Here is a 19,718-nt window from a genome sequence, read left to right as displayed (position 1 = left end):
CGCCCCAGCGGTCGGACAGGTGGGAGGAGCCAGGACAGACGCCGGAGCCCCAGAGTGGCCCCTGACCCCGCTGTCAGCTCTCCGCGACGTCCAGTGCCCGGCAGAGGGCTCGCCGAGGGCGCTGAGGTGCCACAGGTGTCTCAAAGCGCCAAGCGGGACCCCTCCTCGCTAGGAGCCTGGCTTTGAGAGCGCAGGGAGCCCAGACAGCTGGGACTGAGCCCCAGGTCGGAGCCTAACCCCGGTCCTCATCAGGCCGTGCCTGGCGTCTGGCTCCGGAGTCTGAGCCATTAGAGGAAGGCGGGGCCCATCCCTAGTGCAGGGGTTTCAGGCTCTGGGCTCACTGTGGACCTGGAAAGAAGGAGGTGCCCAGGCCCAGCTGCTGAGTAGGGCCTGGGGCCCCATGGGGCTTCTCTATGCCAGGCTGCAGCTCAGACGCCCAGAGGTGGAGATCCAGCCTGAGAATTAGCAAAGCCAGAGTGCGCTCTCTACAAAAGGGTTTATTCCTTCCAGCTGTGTGGGCATGGCCCGTTCTGGGCTGGGGGTGCAGGGGAGTCCACAGCCATGACCCCCAGGACAGACATCCCTGAGTAGACACTGTGCGCCCGCCCTGTCCTCTCAGCTGTTTCAGCTGGGCTTCAGCAGGGGCTGGAGCAGGCAAGGTCAGAGGCCAGGCCTTGACCCCAAGCCTCACCCCCCCAGCCCCACACAGGCTCTGAGACTTGTTGCATCTGGGGGAGGGGACCACCGCTCAGGGAGTCAGAGGCCAGTCCCCGGTCAGGCTGACATCCTGTCCAGAAGGTCCAGATGTTCAGTTTAGGCTGAAGTGGGAGCCTTGAGAGCAGGGTAACAGCCTTGGGTGGGGTGGACCGTGGAACCAGAGGTCTCCTGGGACATAAGCCTCAGCCAAGTCACAGTGAGCGTTAGGATCGCCCTTCCAGGTAGGAGCCCCAGCCAGGATCCCCAAGGCGTCCTCACCACCTCGCAGGGCCCAGGGGTCTTCACAGAGCCGTCTCCTTGGAGACCTTGGTCCCCAGCTGCCGGGGAGGCTTGAAGCTGAGCACTTCTTTGTATGTGACACCTGGGTCAGGGTGACAGAGACAGACTGTCATGGGAGAAGGGACTTCATCACCCTTCAGAATCACCTCCTAGGGTGAACACCCAGGGTGGAAGCCAGTGACCCAGGAAGAGCACTGGGCCCGGGGCACTGGTACTTGCCTCTCAGGGTGGGGGAGGGGAGAGCTCCCGGGCCTATAGCACAGGCTGTTAGCCACTGACCTAGGGGCTTCGCGGGTCCCCAAAAACATCAGGATCAGAAGTCACTGCTGGAGTGCAGGTGCCGGATAGGCTGCCCTTGTCCCACACATGCGACTTCATTGCAGGCTGTGGCCACACTCGACCCACCTGTGTCCATCCACAGGAGCTGTCTGCCTTGATGGGGCTCCTGCAGCCCTGGAGTGGGGCGGGCCCAGGCGGGCCCCAGCTCCACACCCGGACATAATGAGCAGACCCTGTCCTCTGAATATAAATCTATGTGTCTTCTCGAGTGGTCCCACCATAACACAGCCGGGCTCCTGGATCCCGAGTATCCACAACTTCAATGACAAGAATTCCCACAAACACCCACAGCTTCTACCCTCCTCGCCAGATGGTCATGGTCCCTGAAATGTGAGCCCAGAGCCAGCCACCCCAGAGGAAGGGAAAAGGCCCGATGTGCTTTCCCTCTGAGCAGCCTGCAAAGGGACGGCTCTGCACAGCCTCCCCCAGCATTCCCATGCTCACCTGGCCAGTGGAGCACCTGTCTGGGGAACACCGGTCCTCCACAGGCCCAGCGCAGGAAACACTGTGTTTAGAGCAGGTGCTCTGTGTGGCTCGCCCTGCTTGTGGCACCTGTGTGCTCCTGCCCCATCGGGGGCCCCCCAGGCCCCTCACCTAACCCTAACCTGGGGGTCAGCCCCCCCCCCAGGGGAGGTTTGTGTGAAGCTGGCTGTTCCCAGGGAAATGGGAGGTGATGAGAGTCAGCATTCCTAACCGGGGGCTCAGCCGCAAACAGGTCACGTGTTCACCATGGTCTACAGCAAAAGTGAAAGTTCTTACGATTGTGTGTGGGTGGGGACCACAGAAAGCGTTCTGTGGCTAGTGGTTTTCATGTTAATCTTTTTTAGCGACAGAAGACTTTCATCAAACCAAACCCAACGCATAAGCACAGATAAGAGTGGGGCCCTGCCAGAAGCACCAAGCTGCTCAGTGACCAAGGAACAGGGTCTGAGAACCACCAGTCCCGTCCCACCCCACCCCCATGTGCAGCAGCAAGGTCCCAGGTCTGAGGCAGAGCCAGGACCGGACCTGAATGCTGTCTGCAGATATTTCCAGCACCCTCCAGGCTGGTCCTGCAGCCACCAAGAGAAAGACACGGAGCCCAGCCCTCATTGCCTGCCATCCTGCAAAGCCAGTCCCAGCATGCAGCTGGGGACCTGGCAGGGGTCCCCGAGCCCAGCCTGAGGCCTAGGATGTGCTGGTTGGGCAGGGGACATCACTCTAAGGCGACTGCCAGTGCCCAGCCCGGCGGTGCCGAGCACAAGTTTCGGTGGGTCAGCACGGCTCAGCCGGACTAGAAGGAATGGGCAAGGGTGTGGAGGAGGCTGCCTGGGGTGGGCCCTCTCCTGCCACCTGGTGCGCAGCAGTCCAAGTGGGAGGGGTCCTCAAAGGGGCAAAGAGGGGTGCCTGCGTGCTCAGTCAGAGTGTCCAACTCTTGGTTTTGGCTCAGGTCAGGATCTCAGCGTTGTGAGATCAAGCCCCGTGTTAGGCTGTACACTCAGCAGAGTCTGCTTGAGGTCCTCTCCCTCCCTCTACCCTGCCCCGCCTCGCACGTGCACATGCCCACCCCTCCCTCCCTCCCTCTAAAATAATTAAGTAAATTTTTTTTTAAAAAGAGAGAGTACAAAGACGAGGACAACCTCAAGAGGGAACAGCGGAGGTCTGGGGGACAGGAGGGTGCAGAGGGGCTCCAGAACAGCCCAGGTCTCTGGCCAGGACAGGGGGAAGACGGGCAGCATTGGGGCCGGGCTGCCGGGGCAGGGAGAGAGTTGGGGCTCACACAGTCTCCAGAATTCACCTCCTGCTCTCGTCAGTGCTGAACCCCCTGCCGGGGACATTGTCTTGTCCTTCAGCTCCAGCCAGACGTCACCTTGGCCAAGAAGCCCCACTGCCCTCTGACCGTCTGTGTATCCCTCACATGACCGGCATCCCCAGGTAGGGGGACCTAACCCTGAGCCCTGGAGCCCGGCACTGGGTTCTCAAGGTCCCTCCACAGGCCCTGCCCAGAGCCCCCACTCACGTTTCCACTCGTCCAGCGTGTGATCCATATCATCAAAGGACTCATCATACTTCTGGGCCGTGGGCTCGTCCTCTGTGTCCTGTAGTGACTCGAAGTAGGGGTGGGTCAGCGCCTCAGCCGCAGTCACCCGCCGCTCTGCATCCAGCACCAGCATTTTCTCCAGAAGGTTCACGGCTACGGGGAGGGCTGCTCAGGGAGGGTCCCAGGCCGCGGCGCCCTAGTCCCTGACCCAACGCTCCCCCCTAGTCCAGTCCTACCCAGAGGGCTTGCATTAGTCAGGATGGAGGCAAAATCCTTCTTCTCCAACTCGGGGAGGCCCTTCATGTAGTTCTTCGCCTTTTCGGGAAGCAAAGGTAAGGGTCCAGCCCCCAGACCCAGGCCCAGCCCCCGCAGCCCCCGTCCAGCTCCCAACTGACGTCGGCACTCTGCAGCCTCTGAACAAACTCGGCAGGAGGCGTCCCCGTCACCTTCATGATCTCCTTCAGCTGGTCCAGGTCTGCGCCAAGGTCAGGAGCACAGAACAGGGCGGAGAGCAGCGCGCGCCCCCACCGGGCCCGGGCAGCATGCCCAGCCCCACCCAGGCCCTGCCTGCCCCCCCACAAGGGTAGGATACGGTCACTGCCCTTGAACAGCGTCTTCCCTGTGATCATCTCTGCCATGATGCAGCCCGCCGACCAGATGTCCACTGAGACAGAAGCCCCTGCGTCAGGGCTCTGGGGGCCAGGGAGGGCAGGGGCACACACACGTCGGGGTGGGGGCAGGGGAGAGACACGGACAAGGCGGCCGTGTCTAGCCTGTCGCACCCTCACCCAGCTCCCATCCCAGCTCAGCAGCCTTGCCGGGGAGGAGCCGGCCCCGGACCTCCCATGAAGAATTGGAATCCGGAGGGTGTGGCCCGGGAGGCCGGCGCCAGGGCAGCTCTGCCTCTCCGGGCAGCTTCTCACCTGTCTGCGTGTAGCGCGTCCAATTCAAGATGACCTCGGGTGCCCGGTACCACCGGGTCACCACATACCCGGTCATCTCGCTGTCGGCCTGCCTCGCCAGGCCGAAGTCCAGAATCTACAGTCAGAATCGAGAAGGTGGGGCAGAGGGGCCCCAGGGAGTAGCCGGGTCAGCCCATGATCCCGGAGGACTGGGCACACCGGGGCCTCCCGCCGGCCCTCTAGGACCCGAGGTCATGGCCACAGACTCCCCGAGCCTCCCCATGAGTTCCTCCCCATGGCCAGTGCTCCCAGCCCCACCGACCTTGCCCTCCACCACCCTCAGGAGCAGGCGCCCCAGTAGGTGTACTTTCCCTTCTCCTCTACTCCCTGCCCACCCCAGGACCTGGCCAGCCCATTTGGAGAGGACCCTTGGCCCTACCCTGGCCCAGGCATCAGGGACTGGGGCCACTTCCCTTCCTTCACTTCAATGAGGTACGGAGTGTTCCCCATGCCCCCCAGTATCCACTGCCACCCTGGCCTGGATGGGTGGGGTCTGAGCCCTCCGCCTGGGCCTGAGGGCCAAGGGCAACAGGCAGATGGATGGGTGGGGAGAGCCTCCCCCACAACACACACCTTCAGCTCACAGTCCTCGTTCACCGCCAGATTGCCGGGCTTCAGGTCCTGGGGGCAGGAGAGAGGTGACCGCGCAGCCCTTCCCACGGGGGCACACGCAGAGAAGAGCCCCCGCTCCCCGACCCCGGTCAGCTCCACCCAGCAGCCCTTCCAGGAAGGGCACTGGTCCCTCGCCCCCAACAGCTCAACAGCTGCGCCCCCGCGATGGGGGCTCCAGGCGGGCAGGCCCCTCCCTCACTTATAGGCCAGGGGGACCTCCCACCGCCACCAGGACCTACCCTGTGGATGATGCCAGCAGCATGGATATACTACAGGGACAGAGACAGTGCGGCAGTCAGCTCCCTGAGACCTCAGAGCCACGGGCCGGCAGTCCCAGCCGCGCCCGCTGCAGCCCCACACACTCCCACCTTTAGCCCCTTCAGCATCTGGTAGACGAGGAACTGGATTCGGTCCTCACTCAGCTTCTCGTGCTTCATGAGCTTGCCGAGGTCAGTCCCCATGAACGGCATCACCAGGTAACTGAGGGACGGGGTGGGTGCGGATGCCAGGTGTCACACCCACTCAGCCCCTGGGGATCCTGGAGATGGCCCCGAGGCACACGGGCTCCCCTTTCCACACACGGGCAGCGCCAGGCTCCACCCGCCTCTCCCAAGCCCAACCACAGCTCTTCTGCCCACCCTGCCCCAGAACGGTTTCCTGCAGGGCAGCACGGAGGCTAGGATCCGGGGAGCACCAGGGATCACATGCAGAAGAGGGTGCCAGAGAAGGGAGGGCAGGGCCTGTGGGCAGGGGTGGGGACAGCAGGACACATGGGTCAGAGGAGCACACTGGACAGGTGGCAGGAGAGAGCCACAGAGGACAGACATTTAGCACCTCGCCAGGACAGGGGCCTGTGCAGGTCCTTGACCTCTGCAAGGTCAGACGGTGAGGAGCTGTCCTCAGCCCTTCCCCAGCTCAGCCTCTGGCTCTTGGCCCGCCGCAGTATGAATTCTGGGACGGCAGCCGCAGGCAGGCCGGCTGCTGCCCCTCCCCTGCCTGCCCGCAAAGGTCAGCAGCTCTCCGTACAGGCCCCACACAGTGCCAGGGGCCGAGAGCTCGGGACCTGCCGACTCACGCATGAGTCCTGTGCTCGCACCTCCAGCTCCAGAGGGGGCCAGTGCCCAGTGTGGTGAGCCCCCGGTATGGGGGGAGGAGGCCCAGGATCCACCCAGCCGTGCTACTGCCCTGGGTCCCGGCTTCGGGACCCCAACCCGGGCCACAGGGAGGCCCGCACGCCAACACAGAACCTGAGTCAGCACCCAGCAGCAACCCAGCACTCCGTTGCGTGCACAGCCTGCCCAAGACTGCACTCACAAGTCCGTGAAATCATCCAGGGTTTCATCAGGAGTGAACACGTCCAGCAGCCCGATGACCTGGGGAGGAACCCGGAGTACTGTGTGCAACGGGGGCTCAGCGGAGGGCACAGCGGCTCGGGTACAGCCCCAAAGCGGGCACTGTGCTCAGGGCAGGAAAGCCCCCCGCAGCCGTCCCCATCTCCTCCTAATGTCCGCGGGGCCTGGCTCTGTCTCCTGGCAGGGCGGCCCGGCCCTGGCACACATGCCCCTAGACACAGGCTATTTTTGAATGGTGACCATAGGGACCCCCTGGGGGAGGGGCAGCTCCCGTGGCCCCTCCTCCCCCACTTCGTATCTCCGAAGAAGACCCAGGACCGGGGTGGGACAGACTCCCAGGGGAGGGCCGACCACCAGCAGGTCCATCAGGGAGCCTTGCCCCTGCTGGAGAGCCCCAGGCAGGCCGGCAGCGGAGCCCGCCCTGCTGACTCCTGGGAGGCCCATACAGCAGAGTGGCCAGGTGGGAGTGCCAGCGAGGGGACACCTGGCAGAGGCCGTGCGAACGGCGGCCGAGGCGGAAGGGAGAACCCTTGAAGTGTTTGAGGAACACAGGGAGAAAGGCCAGGTGGCCAAGGCCCAAGCCAGGGTGTAGCCCAGGAGAGGCCAGAGGGAGCCCGAGCAGGCCCGTGCACGCCAGGTGAAGGTCTGGCTTGGACCCGAAGAGCTTCTGAGCAAGGGTTTAAACAAGCGTGTCCACTGCTGTGTGGGGACAGACGGGAGGGAGGCAAGAGTGGACAGGGGTGGAGGGACACTGAGGTGAGCTCTGCGGCCAGCAGGGCCGGAGTCACGGGCACAGGGGAGGAGAGAACACAGAGGGATGTTCACTGAGGGGCCTGGAAGCCGGGGAGGCCTGGGGAACCGGCACAGCGTCTTGGCAAGAAGAGGTTAGAAGACAGGGTCCCCAAGGGTGAGGGGCCTCTGTTAGGTTGCTAGAGACTTCTGTGCCTCTGCAGTGCGGCTGCCGGCCTTAAGTAGGGGAAGGGCGGAAGGGCAGCCCCGGCCACGGCGCTCAGCCTCTTACAGCCTCAGTGTTCTCCTAAGAAAGCAAGGTGATGCCAGGCAGAGTCTCCCAGCTGTGTGCAGGGCCCACGGAGGCAGTGGCTCCTGTGGCTGGCAGACCAGGACCTCAACTGGGATGGCACAGAGGAGGGGACTGGGCCATGGGTGAGCAGCGTCTGAAGAGAAAGCGCTGAGACCTTAGGGGATGGGCAGGGTGGGGAGTGGGGGTGGGGGTGGTTGGAGGAGGAGGAAACCTTGAGGGGGCAGACTCTGTCTCCATGGGAACCAAGCCTGGGCACGACTGGGTGTAACCAGGTGTAACCACGATGTGGTGAGGTCGGGGCTGGGCTGGTGTCCACTGTGAGTGGGTTTCACTGGGGAAGGGCTAAGGACAGGGATGGAAAGTCTGAGGGAATGAAGGACCCGCTCAAGGGGTTAAGAGGGTGAGCATCAGTCAAGAACTGAGGGAACAAGTTTCCTGACAGACACGGGACTCGTGTTCCCCGACGGAGGCTGGCGGCTCTGATGGTCCAGGAGGGCCCAGACCACCTGTCTAGAGCATGATCAGCCCAGGGTCTGGGTACCCAAACCACCAGCCCTGAGAGGGGGCCCAAGCTAGGGCTGTGGCAGGAATGGTCTATGTGGGAGACGCGGAGGACGGAGGACGGAGGAGGACTCAGAAGCCAGCAGCGGCCACAAGAGAGACCCAGGGCAGCCGCACGTGGTGTCCTATGGGCAGGTCTGGAAACAAGGGAGACCCTTCCCTGGTGGGGCCCCAGATCCGCCACCCCTCCCCCCATGGAAGAAGCCATGGGGGGAGGGGCACTCTTAGTGCCCTCCACACAGCAGCGCCCTCGACAGCGGCTCTCAGGGCTCACCACGTGGAGCCCCCCCCCCCAATTCCGGGGTACAAAGGCTTGGCCCCCCAGTCTCCAGCCAGCGCACGGGCGGGGCCGCCGAGGGGGCCAGGGTCTGCGGGCGGGGGGGAGCCGAGCAGCGCCGGCGGAGGTCGCGGGGGGGGGGACCCTGGCGCGACTCACGTTCTCGTGGCGCATGTGCTTGAGGAGGCGCAGCTCGCGGCAGGCGCGCTTGGCGAACAGCTCCGACTGGAAGGGCCGGTACAGCTTCTTGATGGCCACTTTGGCGCCAGTGCGGCTGTCCACGGCCGAGCTGCGGGGCGCACGGGTCAGCGGGAGGCCCGCGCGCCCCCGCGCCCCCGCGCGCCCCCGCCCCGCCCGGCTCGCGCTCACCACACCGCGCCGTAGGCGCCCGAGCCCACGGGCTGCAGGTCCTGGTACACGGCGCGCACCTCCCAGGCCGTCTTGGTCACCTCCTGGCGGTAGAAGCCCCTGCGGGCGGGCGGCGGCGAGCTCATGGCCGGCCCGGGCGCCGACCCCGTGGGCGCTGCGCCGCGAGGACCGGGCGCCCGGGATCAGCCGGGGCCACCGCGTGGGCAAAGCCTGCTCCGCGCCGTCGCCCGGCCGCCGCTGGGGCCCTCCGGCCTCCGGCTCTCCCCGTCCTGGGGCCGCCCTCCAGGGAGTCGGGAGCCGCCGACCCCGGCCCGACCCCAGCCCCGGCCCGGGGAGCGCGCGGTCCCTCCCCTGCCTGCGGACCAACCGGCCCCCGGGCCGCGCGCACGTGACGCCCCCGCCCGCCCTCCGGCCCCCGCGGAAACCTGAGGCGACCGCCGCGGGCGGGGACGCGGGGGAGCTGGGGGAGGGGCGGAGCGGGGGAGGGGAGCGCCGCGGGGCCGCGCGGGGCCGGACCGCACTGGAGACCCCGGCCGCCTCTTCCCCCGGGCCGGGTTGGGGGAGTCTTACCACCAGTCCCGTGGGGCTCCGGCTACCCCTTAGTAGCCACGCGCCCGGGGAGCTGGACCCATCCTGGGCGGTCCGGACCTGAGCACTTGCATTCCCAGCTGCAAGTCACCGTCCACCTCCCTCACCAACTCCACTCCATCCACCCGGGCTCCCCACCCCGGAGTGCCCTGAGCTGAATGCTGTGTCCCCCAGGCCGCCCCCTTCCCCTGGGGCGGATCCATCCACATCCCAGTGTGGGGTCCCCCAGCACCCAACACCTGCATCCCCCTTTCCCCGTGGAGGAGCTGGGCCTCCTCCTCCCTGTGACCACGGACCCCAGGCCTCCCAACCCCAGGAGCCAGAGAGGCTGGTCCCGTATTTCTTCCTTGGGCCCTGGTGCACACCCAGTTCCCTTCTCTGCACCCACCTGGCAGGTGGGAAGCCTGCTCCGGGTCTGTGGGGGTCCCTTGGCCTGCTCTGCCTCCTTCCCAGCTTTCTCCTCATTTGTCCTAAGCCTGGCCTGAGCCTCTCCTCTCCCTGCAGAAAGTTATTCCTGACCCCAGGGGTGAAGGAGGGCCCGGCTTGGGCCTTCAGTGCCCCCCTTATCCCTAGGTGGGGGCATCGGCATCATCCTTCCAGAGGTCTGGCCACACCCTGGACCAGATGCTCTTGGAAGACAGACTCCCAGACTTCCCCCGGCTCAGTGAGGCAGGTCTGAGACAGGGTGGGGTAACAGGATTCACAGGGCCCCCCGCGCTCCTCTGTGCCCTCCTGGCCGCGGACACCATGAATCAGCAGCTCAGAGCCGGCCAGGGCAGCTTTACACCCGGGCTGCAGGCTGGTCTTCCGCGGCACCCAGCAGCCGGAGACCAGTCAGAGCGGCCTGGGGTCGCCGGAGTCATAACCACCTGTGCCCTTCGTGCCGTGGGCTGCCTCCTCCAGGAAGCCCCTAGCTGGCTCACTTACTTATGGTGGGGCCCAGGGGTCTGGCAGGTTTCCCCACGCGGGGCATGTCCCAGCTCTGCTCCCATTCCCCAGGACCTGAGGCCCCGTAGCTACACTGACCAGCCCCTGGTGGGCCTCCCAGATGATCTCCACCCCCAAGGTCCAGGGCAAGGGCACAAATGCCCCATCCAAGGGACGTTCTGCCCGATCCCTATTGAGGCCAGTGCTCTTCCTCCCGAGCCACAGTGAGCAGCGGGAGCTCGGTGGACATCCTGAGGGCCGGAGTGGCCCTCTCGCCCCTTAAGCAGGAAGGAAAGGAAAGCTACCTCCCCTGCTTTACCCAGCTCCAGGGCAGGCCAAGCCTTTGCTCCCAGGGAGCCCTGGGTGTCCACCAGCAGCTTCCCTGACCACTGAGAGAAGGGGCAGAGCTGCAACCAGACCAGAAGCCGAGCTTGCCCAGTGAGCTCCCCGCCAGGGCAGCGGGCTGATCTGTGGATGGCCTCAAGCCCCGTCCCGGATCAGAGCCTACCAGCCTGGGCGCAGAACTCACCCCACCCTGCCCCCCATGGCCCTCGGTTCTCGGGGAGCAGGGAGGGTGCTGGGCTGAATATGGCTGCTTGTCCAACTGGTGACTGGTGGGGTCAGGGCAGCCGGGAGTGTGAGGCGCAGATCCAGCCCCCACCCCCGCCCCCGTCCAGGCAGCAGGGCCTCGGGACATAAGCTGAGTGGGAGAGAACCCCCTTTATTGTGAAACCCCGGTGCAGGCACTTGACGTTGAGAGCTCTGCAAGGTGGGGGGTCACCACCTGGCACACGGGACATGACCTCCTCAAAGAGAAGCTCCTTGCTGCGGGACCCACACCCCCAATATCTTGAGCAGGGTCATGTCCACAGGTTACTGGACCAGCTCCATTCTGGAAGAAAGGAGGTGGCGAGCGGACCCACAGGCCAGAACAGTCCAGTGCTCAGCTGCAGGGCCGGAGGGGGGCAGAGGTAGAGCGAGAGCAGGCAGAGGCTTCTTCATCAGCTCCTGGCCAAGGTCACACTGGGGTGTGCCGCTTCCCCCCATCGCCAGCATCAAGCCTGGAGCCCCCTGTGCCAACCACCTCTTCACGTCTGCTGCAGCCCCCACACTCCAGGAGAAAGCCCTGGCTTTTGTTCCCTGCTCGCCCCTTGTCCACCAGAGCACCTGGCATGGCGCACCCAGTATCTCAGCGGCAGCGCCCCAGCCCGCCCCCAACCAGGAACCGACGGAAGGGAAGTAAGAGCAGAGGCACCTCGCTTCAGGCTTCCAGCTGCTCACGGCAGCCGGCTCTCCGGGCCCCCCAGATTCACACGCGCCTTGACGTGTCAGTACCGGGAGCATGCATGAGTGTGCGTGTGCCACATATGGCCCGGGGAACACGGGGCTCCAGGATGCTCTTCTCATCTGATACGTGGTGGCCGTCTCAGCTTTCAGACCTTCAGGGTCTCAGCATTTCCCAGGACAGCCCCCCTTCCAGGCTGAGAAGCTCTGACAACCAAGACCCTCCCTTCAGTCTCCAGAGGGCCCGGCCCCAGGACACCACACCCTCCAGAGACAGCCCTCTGGGACCGAGGAGGTCTGGAGACAGACAGACTCCCCAGGGGAACCCAAGGCATCCAGATGGGGTCCTACGGGAGACCCAGGTGGCTGGGAGGAGGCAGAGGACTGAGGAAGTCCAGGGTGCTCTGTCTGGACTCCTGCACTCGTGGCTTGCACCCACGCACGCTCTTGTGCATTCACATGCGTACAGACTGCCCATGAGGGGCAGCGTGCAGGCAAGGGAGCCCCAGCTAGGCTCAGGGTGCTGGCCACAGTGGCGCTGGGAGGCAGCCCTCGTGGGAATCCACGGCATGCTCCCGCCCGTCCTCCAGGCCCAGGGGCCAGCAGGCACGTGTCCTCACTGCCCGATCTCCAGGCTGCCGGGAGACTGCGTCGGCTCCGCGGGCTTGAAGCTGAGGACCTCCTGGTAGGTGAGCTCTGGGGAGGGAGGGAAGGGAAAGGCTGAACTCGAGCCGTCACTGGCCCACAGCCCCCACCTGCCTCTCCGGTGCTAGCTGCCCGGCCCGGGCCCACCACCCTGCGGGCAGTCCCAGCCCCGGGGAGCTTCCATCCAGAGCCGGCCCTGTGCTGCCCCGAGCTTCTACTGGACACAGCCCAGCCCCAGGAGCACGGGCAGTGCGGGAGCCGCTCTGGGGAGGAGTGGGATGCTTCCGGCAGGAGACAGGCAACTCCTAGCCTGCCGGGGAATGAAGCCAGGGTCAGGCCCCTGGGCTCCACGTCTTCTTTCGCCCCCCAACCCCCGGCCCTGGGCCCCGCCTCTCACCCTTCCACTCCTCCACAGTGCGCTCCTTGGCCTCAACGCTCTCGTCGTAGGGCTCGGCCTCAGGCTCATCATCGGGGTCATGGTACTGGCTGAAGTAGGCATGGGCCAGGGCCTCCGCCGCACTGACCCTCTGGTCGCTATCGAGCACCAGCATCCTTCCCAGGAGGTCCACAGCTACGGAGCGGTCCGTAGGGAGGGATGGTCAGCCGTGCGCTTAGGGCCAGACGGGGAGCCCAGCCCCCCCCCCAGAGTCCATCCTCACCCAGGGGGTTGGCCCCACGGAAGATGCTCCTGAGGTCCTTCTGGGGCATGGGGGGCAGGGACTGGATGTAGGTCCGGGCCTGGGGGCGCACAGGAAGGGCCTGAGGGGGCGGCTCACACACCGGCTCCCTCCTGCCCAAAGCCAGGCAGGGACTCGCTGAGACAAGCCCCCAGACCCACCCGCTCTGACAGGCCTGGACCAGAGCCCGCACACACCAGAGGGCCCCCGCCACCATGGATGCGATGGCTCCAGCGGCTTACCTGGCTCCCGACGCCCGGAGCACCCCACTGTCCTTGGCAAAGGCACTGTTTGTCAGTGCTGAGACTGTACCCTCACTGTCCTCGTGCCAGGAATGTCTTTCCCGTTCACCTGTTTCTCCCTGAAGGGCTCAGGCACCTGCCTTGGGCTCTAGTCCACAGTGACCCAGGTCTCCCGCATGGTTCCCAGTCTCTTCCCACAGAGCCCCTTCCTCCGGAGTGCCCAGGAGCCGGGTCAGCAGAGAGCGCGGGCGGCTAGCAACTCACGTGTTCTGAGGAAATCTTTGCTAGAACCTCAGGGCTGGGTGTGCCTACCACTTCCATGATTCGCTTCAGCTGGTCGATGTCTGTCCGGCTGAGGAAATGCCCACTGGCCAGGAATAGACCCTTCCCAGGTCCCCAGATCCCAGACCTTGGGGCACTACCCAAACCCTGCTCTCCTACAGCTGAAGTCAGCGAGCCCAAGGGGGCCCCGCATGGGGCAGAGAAGGCAAGGCCAGCCAGAAAGGGCCAGTGCCCACCTCCCCTGCACCCCACCCAGCACAAGGGGCCCCTGGCTCACTCTCCTCCCACACCTGGGCCAAGGATACAGTCACTTCCTGGGAAGAGGGCCTTTCCCTGGAGCAGCTCAGCCATGATGCAGCCCACAGACCAGATGTCCACTGTTGGGGAAGGAGTCTCCATCAGTCCACCCTCCCCAAGGGCCCCTTCCGAGAATTAGGGAGCTGCCCAGACTGCGCACAGTGGGCTCATCATTGCACCCAGGCCCCCAGACAGCGGACCCCTTACTCCTCTAAGTACAATGCTGGGGAGGGGAAGAGTTAGCCCAGGACCCACGGTGCTTGGCCCCTCTGTGGTCCGTTTTTGAACGCTTGTCCTCCAAGACTGGACACACACCACCCCAGGGGCCTGGGCTCCCGGCCCTGCACCCGCTGCCGTCAGTCCCCAGGCCCTGGTGTGATTGCTGCAGCCCCCCCGGCCCCGCCCTGCACACCTGCCCCGCCGGTGGGTGTCACCTGTCTGGTTGTAGTGCATCCAGTTCAGCATGATCTCAGGGGCCCGGTACCAGCGAGTGGCCACGTAGCCGGTCATCTCTTCATCAGCCTGGCGGGCTAGCCCGAAGTCCAGGATCTAGAGCGACCACCAGGCTTGTCAGCACCTCCCCAGATGGCCCCTCCGCAGCCAGGCAGGCCCCTCACCTGCAGGCGGCTCACCCGCAGCTCGCAGTCCTCATTCACCGCCACGTTGCTGGGCTTCAGGTCCTGCGGGGCAGGCGGGGCGTGAGCGCAGGAGGGGCCCCTGCGGGGGGCCTGCAGAAGTCCCGACCCACACCCAGCCGCCGCACCTACCCGGTGGATGATCCCCGCCGAGTGGATGTACTGCGAGAGGGAGAGGGGGGATGCGGTGGCAGGGTCAGGCTCTGACCACCGCCCCGCGCCCCGTGCCCGCCCCTGCGGCGCCCACCTTCAGCCCGCGCAGCAGCTGATACACCAGGAACTGGACGTGCTCGTCGCTCAGCGCCTGGCACTTGACGATGTTGTTCAGGTCGGCGCCCATCAGGGTGGTCACCAGGTACCTGGGAGGGGGGTGGTCAGCACCGAGACACAGCCCCCCCCCCCAATGCGCTTCCGCTCCGTGGCCCCGCCGGCGGTCGCTCACACTTCGCTGAAGTCCTCCATGGAGGTGGCCGGCGTGAACACATCCAGCAGCCCGATGACCTGCGTGGGGACGGGCGTCAGGACCGGGCGCCCCCCGCGTGCCGCGCCCCCACGGAGCCCCGGCCGCCCGGCGGACCGCCCAGCGCGCCCGGCTCACGTTCTCGTGCTTCAGGTGCTTGAGCAGCCGCAGCTCGCGGTACGTTCTCCGCGCGTGGATCAGCGACTGGAAGGGGCGCGACAGCTTCTTCACCGCCACCTTCTGCCGCAGCCGCGCGTCATAGGCCGAGCTGCAACGGGGGGGAGTGAGGCGGCACGGTGGGGGCCCGGCCGCGCCCCTGGCACCCCACCCCTGCACCCCACCCCTCTCCTGTGGGGGCTCTTCTGCGCGCCCCGCGCTTGCTCAGACGGGCCGCTGGGGGGGGGGCACGACGACACCGGCACCCGGGAAGCCTCTCCTCTGTGCCTCTTTGGGGTCTGCTCCTTCTTCAAGGGGCAGCCCACCCTCCCACTCACAGGGGCCGGGCCTGCACCACCAGGGAGTCCTAACCTGGATCTTCTTCCCCAACTCGGCAAGGGGCTGAGGGAGAGTCTCCACCAACCAGGTCAGGAAAACAGCCATTACTAAACCATCTCTTTTCACCCCCAAACAGCCCTCTGGCTCCCCTATTGGCTCATGGCTCCAGGAGGCCCCCCCACAGGGTTCCAGAGCCACCTTCAAAGCCCCTGGGTCCCCAACACCTCTGAAGAGTCAAAATACGGAGGAACAACTGGCCAAAGGTGTTTGCCGCATTATTATTTCTAAGAGTGAGAAGCTGGACAATATGCAGGGTCTGGACCCACAGACATTTCCCCTGGCCCACTCCATTCCCCAGAGGTCCCGATGCCCCACCGGCTTCCACGCCTATGTGCTCTTCACAGGAGACAAGGCTCGCAGGCATCAGCTTCAAATGCAAAGTCTGCCCCCCCCCCAGTCCCACTGGCCCAACACTGGGGCCCTGCCCTCCCCCCAGAGTCCCACTGGCCCAACACTGGAGCCCTGCCCCCCCCTGGAGTCCCACTGGCCCAACACTGGAGCCCTGCCCCCCCCCACCCCAGAGTTCCACTGGCCCAACACTGGGGCCCTGCCCCTCCCACCCCGGAGTTCCACTGGCCCAACACTGGGGCCCTGCCCTCCCCCCAGAGTCCCACTGGCCCAACACTGGAGCCCTGCCCCCCCCTGGAGTCCCACTGGCCCAACACTGGGGCCCTGCCCTCCCCCCAGAGTCCCACTGGCCCAACACTGGGGCCCTGCCCTCCCCCCAGAGTCCCACTGGCCCAACACTGGAGCCCTGCCCCCCCCTGGAGTCCCACTGGCCCAACACTGGAGCCCTGGCCCCCCCCACCCCAGAGTCCCACTGGCCCAACACTGGGGCACTGCCCCCCCCCAGAGTCCCACTGGCCCAACACTGGAGCCCTGCCCCCCCCTGGAGTCCCACTGGCCCAACATTGGAGCCCTGCCCCCCCCAAGTCCCACTGGCCCAACACTGGGGCCCTGCCCTCCCCCCAAGTCCCACTGGCCCAACACTGGGGCCCTGCCCCCCCAAGTCCCACTGGCCCAACACTGGGGCCCTGCTAAGAGCCATGCATGCCTTCACACAGACTGCCTCCTCTCGCTGATGCTCACTCCTTCCCTCTCTCTCCCTTTACCTCCACTCTCTAGAATGCCGCTTCCCCCAGCAATGAGTGGGGTCTACACAGCCCCGGGAGCAGCGTCTGTAGCACCTGGGATGCCCATGGGCCCAGGTGGCGGTGAAGGAAAGCTAGCTAGGTGCCTGGGGCATCACGCCCCCCCCCCACAGTGGCCTGTGGGGAAAGGTCTGTCACTTCTGGGGAGACAGGTAGGAGAGTGTCCGCTCATGCGGGCAGCGGATCCTTTTGCCCAGTTGTCGGCACAGTCGAGTGACAGGAATTTGGCACTGGGGCACCAGCTTCATCAGGAGAACACAGGAGCCCAGGAGAGGCCCATCACCTGCACTGGTCACCATCAACTAAGTGCAGTGGGGGACCCAGGCCTCCTTTGGGGAGCTTGATACTCTCTAGGAACTCCCAGAAGGTGATTCTAGACCCAAGGTGATTCCGGCAAGGACTCTATATTCCCCAGGGACCACTCATGCACTGTCCTGATCCTCTTCCCACCCTTGAGGTCTTAAGAGATGAAGACAGAGACCTGAGGCTGGGGTGGAGGAGACGGCCAGCCCAGCGATTCTGACAAGCGGGCCAATGACAAGAGATTGGGGGGGGGGCAGAAACCCTTGGTCCAGGCTCCAGCACTGGACCTCTGGGGGCTTCAGGAAGTCCCAGTCTTAACTTAACTTTCTGTCAGAGCCAGGAGCCATGCCCCATCCCTAGGGGCTCTGGCCTCCCCACCTCCAAGACTCCCTCAGTGGACAGCAGCCACCTGGCTCAGGCCTCTGTAATATCCCCCCTGGGTTTGGGGGGACACCGCTCAGCATCCACATCCGCACTCAGCCCGTCAGTATTGCACCTGCAACCAACTTCCTACAACCACCCTACCCCGAGACCCCTAGACCCTGCCCAAACCCACACAGGCCTCACCCAAATTCTGACCCTCTCTCCCATTCCAGACTATGCTCTGTCTGAGCCCCAGGGCCCAACTGTGGGGCTGTGGTCTGAGCTCTCTTGGTTAGGGCAAAAAAATGGACTGGGGTCTAGACCCCCACAAGTATTGTGGGGGGATGGTAGGCATCTCTGCTCAGGCCTAAGCCCTGGCCAGAGTCTGAGACCCTCTGGAAAACAGGGGAGGGGCAGGACCCGCCATGGAGCTTGAGGCCATTCTAAGGGGAGGGATCCCACCCTCCCCCAAGTTAGGCTTTTCCTTTGGCAAACAAAACTACCCACCGTAGTACCTGGGCATCTGCCAGACCCCAGGGATGCCAGACCTTTGACGGAGGGAATGGAGGGGTAGGGAGCCAACCTAGACGCATGCTCGCACATTTAGGGGCGCAAGAGACCCGCCCTTTCGCCGACTGTGACGCCGCAGGATTTGGGCCTGGTGGGGGATGCTCCGGCCGGGATGGCCGGGACGGGACGGAGGAACGACCCCGCTCCCCAAACGCGAGCGGCGCCCGGTGGGAAAGTTTCCTTCACGCCCCCCACCCCCCATTCATTGCCGCGATGCGCGAAAGGCCCGGGGGCGGAGGCGGGGCGAGGCCCCTCCCCACGCCCGGCACCTCGCGGAGGGCGGGGAGGGGGCGCGCGCTCAGTCCCGCCCGCACCTCCCCGCTCTCCCCGCCGCCCCTACCAGACCGAGCCGTAGGCGCCGGAGCCCACGGGGCGCAACCCCTGCAGCCGCTGCGGCACCTCCCACACCGTCTTGTTGAGCTCCAGCCGGTAGAAGCCTGCGCGCGGGCCCGACATGTCCGAAGCGGCCGTCGCTCGGCCCCGCCCCGCCCCGCGCCCCCGCCCCCGCCCCCGCCCCGCGCGGGAGCCGGAGCCGGGAGGACGGAGGGCGGCGGGAGGCGGCGGCGGCGGGCGGCGGCGCGGCGCGGGGCGGGGCCGGGGGTGGGGGGTGCGCGGGGCCAGACGCGCGGCTTCCTGCCCCTGCCTGGCGGCGGCCGGGCGGAAACCGGCCCTGCGGTCCCCTCCTGGGCTCGGCCCGGGCCGCTGCGCCCGCGCTGGGGGAGGGACGGCCGGCGTCCAGCTCGCCGCCCCGCCCGCCTCTACCTCCTGGGGCCCGCACTTCCCCAAGCATCCGCCCGCAATCTGCTCGCCGGGCACCGCCCCATCCAGGACGCCACCGCCTCGCACCAGCCTCTGCTCCCCGCACCCTCCCCTGCCGGCACCCGAGCCTGCACCTCCGGTGCACGCATCGCTCCTCTCCCACCCCCTGCTCCGGGCCCTGCGCGAGACTCCCCACCAGCCTGCCCCCTCTGAAATGAAGGCGAACCCCCCAAATCGAAGAAGCCAGGGCAGAGATTTCTTTCATCACTGCAGAAAAACTGGTCACTTGGTCAGATAGGCCTCGCTGTGGGGCGGGCAGATGGACGCGCCCTGGATCCCGGGCTCGCGGGGCTTCCCTCTCTGGGAGGCCGCTGCGGCCTTGGCGGGGCGGGTCGTCACCTGGCAACCTTCCGTGGACCGGTAGCGGCCTCCCGCCTCGGTCAGGCCCGGGGACCAGCCCTGTCAGGACCAGGGACAGCGGCGGCACCGGGGGACGTTTGAGGGGCTGTACCCATAAAAGGGGATCTCCAAATGGGTCTGTCCTGGTTCCTGGTGCCTTTCCTCCTCCTAAGCCCCTCCCCCAGTTGTCACCTCTCCCAGGAAGCCCACCCTGACTTTTCTAGGCACTGGGGGGCTCCTCTGCTACGTAACCGCAGCTCCTCCTCCGCGCACGACACGTTTCCTCGCGTCCTCGCACGGCCTGGAGGATGATTCCTCACGGGGCAATGTTCCTCGTTCCAGCAAGAAGGCCTCCCCGCATCCGTCTAGCGCTCGGGGCCCGCGCGTCGTTTCTTTCCCCTTAAAAGTGACAAGTGTGCGGAGACAACGCTGCCCCCGTGACAGGTGTCCCCCGGCCCTCTGTGTCGGGGAGCGCTGGGGGAGAGCGTCTCCCAGGAAAGTGGGCAGTCGGGCTGTTGCCCGATCTTCTTCTTCTTCCAAACAAACTAAAGCTTGAGTTTTTACGGGAAATGTCCTGATTTTCAAATATTGGCAGCCGGATTAAAACAAAACATGTCGACGCAGTACCAGGCAAACGTAACTACCCAGCGAGCCCGGACTGTGGCGTCGGCCGAGTCCCTGTCGCACCAGCCAGCCTTGCACGACCTCGGCCAAGTCCCGAGCCGTCCCCAGCCTCAGTTTCCCCTCTAGGAGCCGGTGTAGGCCGGGCGGTGTTGGGGTGAGGACACCGGTGTCCCCTCCCACAGCCGCCCCACTCCGCGCCTCCTCGGCAGTCCCCGCCCTGCGCTGTGTTTCCCGGGCCGGCTGAGGCGCGCTGGGGTTCTGTGCGGGGTCCGTGGGGCTTCAGCTAAGGCCGGACAGGAGGCTCGTCCGGCAGCGCGCAGCGGGCTCGGACCGCTCGGCCGGCCGGGGGAAGGGGGGCGGCCTTTGTTTGCGCCGGGCGGGCGGGGCCCCGGAGGTTCCCTTGGCGGTAGGCCCCGCCCTTCCGCCC

General features: G+C 65.9%; 2 protein-coding genes across 6 annotated transcripts; both read right to left on the bottom strand.

Moving 5' to 3' along the window:
• Positions 1–464: 464 nt before the first annotated feature.
• MAPK12 (mitogen-activated protein kinase 12) lies at positions 465–8,860 on the bottom strand (the record flags this gene model as incomplete). Of its 5 annotated transcripts, XR_013967243.1 has the most annotated exons (13): positions 479–645; positions 708–1,078; positions 3,335–3,508; positions 3,592–3,670; positions 3,751–3,830; positions 3,948–4,019; positions 4,279–4,393; positions 4,891–4,938; positions 5,169–5,198; positions 5,298–5,409; positions 6,244–6,302; positions 8,321–8,450; positions 8,531–8,819. XR_013967243.1 is itself a non-coding variant. In XM_080810728.1 (12 exons), the coding sequence occupies 12 exons, from the start codon at positions 8,653–8,655 to the stop codon at positions 999–1,001; spliced, it is 1,104 nt and encodes a 367-aa protein (XP_080666854.1). In that variant the 3' UTR covers positions 465–998. The 5 variants fall into 5 exon arrangements, 4 of the variants coding, with proteins under 4 accessions (XP_080666854.1, XP_080666857.1, XP_080666856.1 ...); XM_080810728.1 differs by having other exon boundaries at positions 465–1,078; positions 8,531–8,822; XM_080810731.1 differs by having other exon boundaries at positions 465–1,078; positions 6,244–6,338; positions 8,531–8,655.
• Positions 8,861–10,748: 1,888 nt separating this feature from the next.
• Positions 10,749–17,965, bottom strand: MAPK11 (mitogen-activated protein kinase 11; the record flags this gene model as incomplete). Its single annotated transcript, XM_080810121.1, has 12 exons — positions 10,749–12,025; positions 12,372–12,545; positions 12,634–12,712; positions 13,158–13,237; positions 13,481–13,552; positions 13,907–14,021; positions 14,105–14,152; positions 14,240–14,269; positions 14,355–14,466; positions 14,550–14,608; positions 14,706–14,835; positions 17,850–17,965. 12 exons carry the CDS (start codon positions 17,963–17,965, stop codon positions 11,946–11,948), a joined length of 1,095 nt encoding a protein of 364 aa, XP_080666247.1. The 3' UTR covers positions 10,749–11,945.
• Between the last annotated feature and the right edge of the window lie 1,753 nt (positions 17,966–19,718).

Source organism: Martes martes (assembly GCF_963455335.1).
Source record: "Martes martes genome assembly, chromosome: 8".
Lineage (NCBI taxonomy): Eukaryota > Metazoa > Chordata > Mammalia > Carnivora > Mustelidae > Martes > Martes martes.
This window is presented reverse-complemented; position numbering and strand designations above follow the sequence as displayed.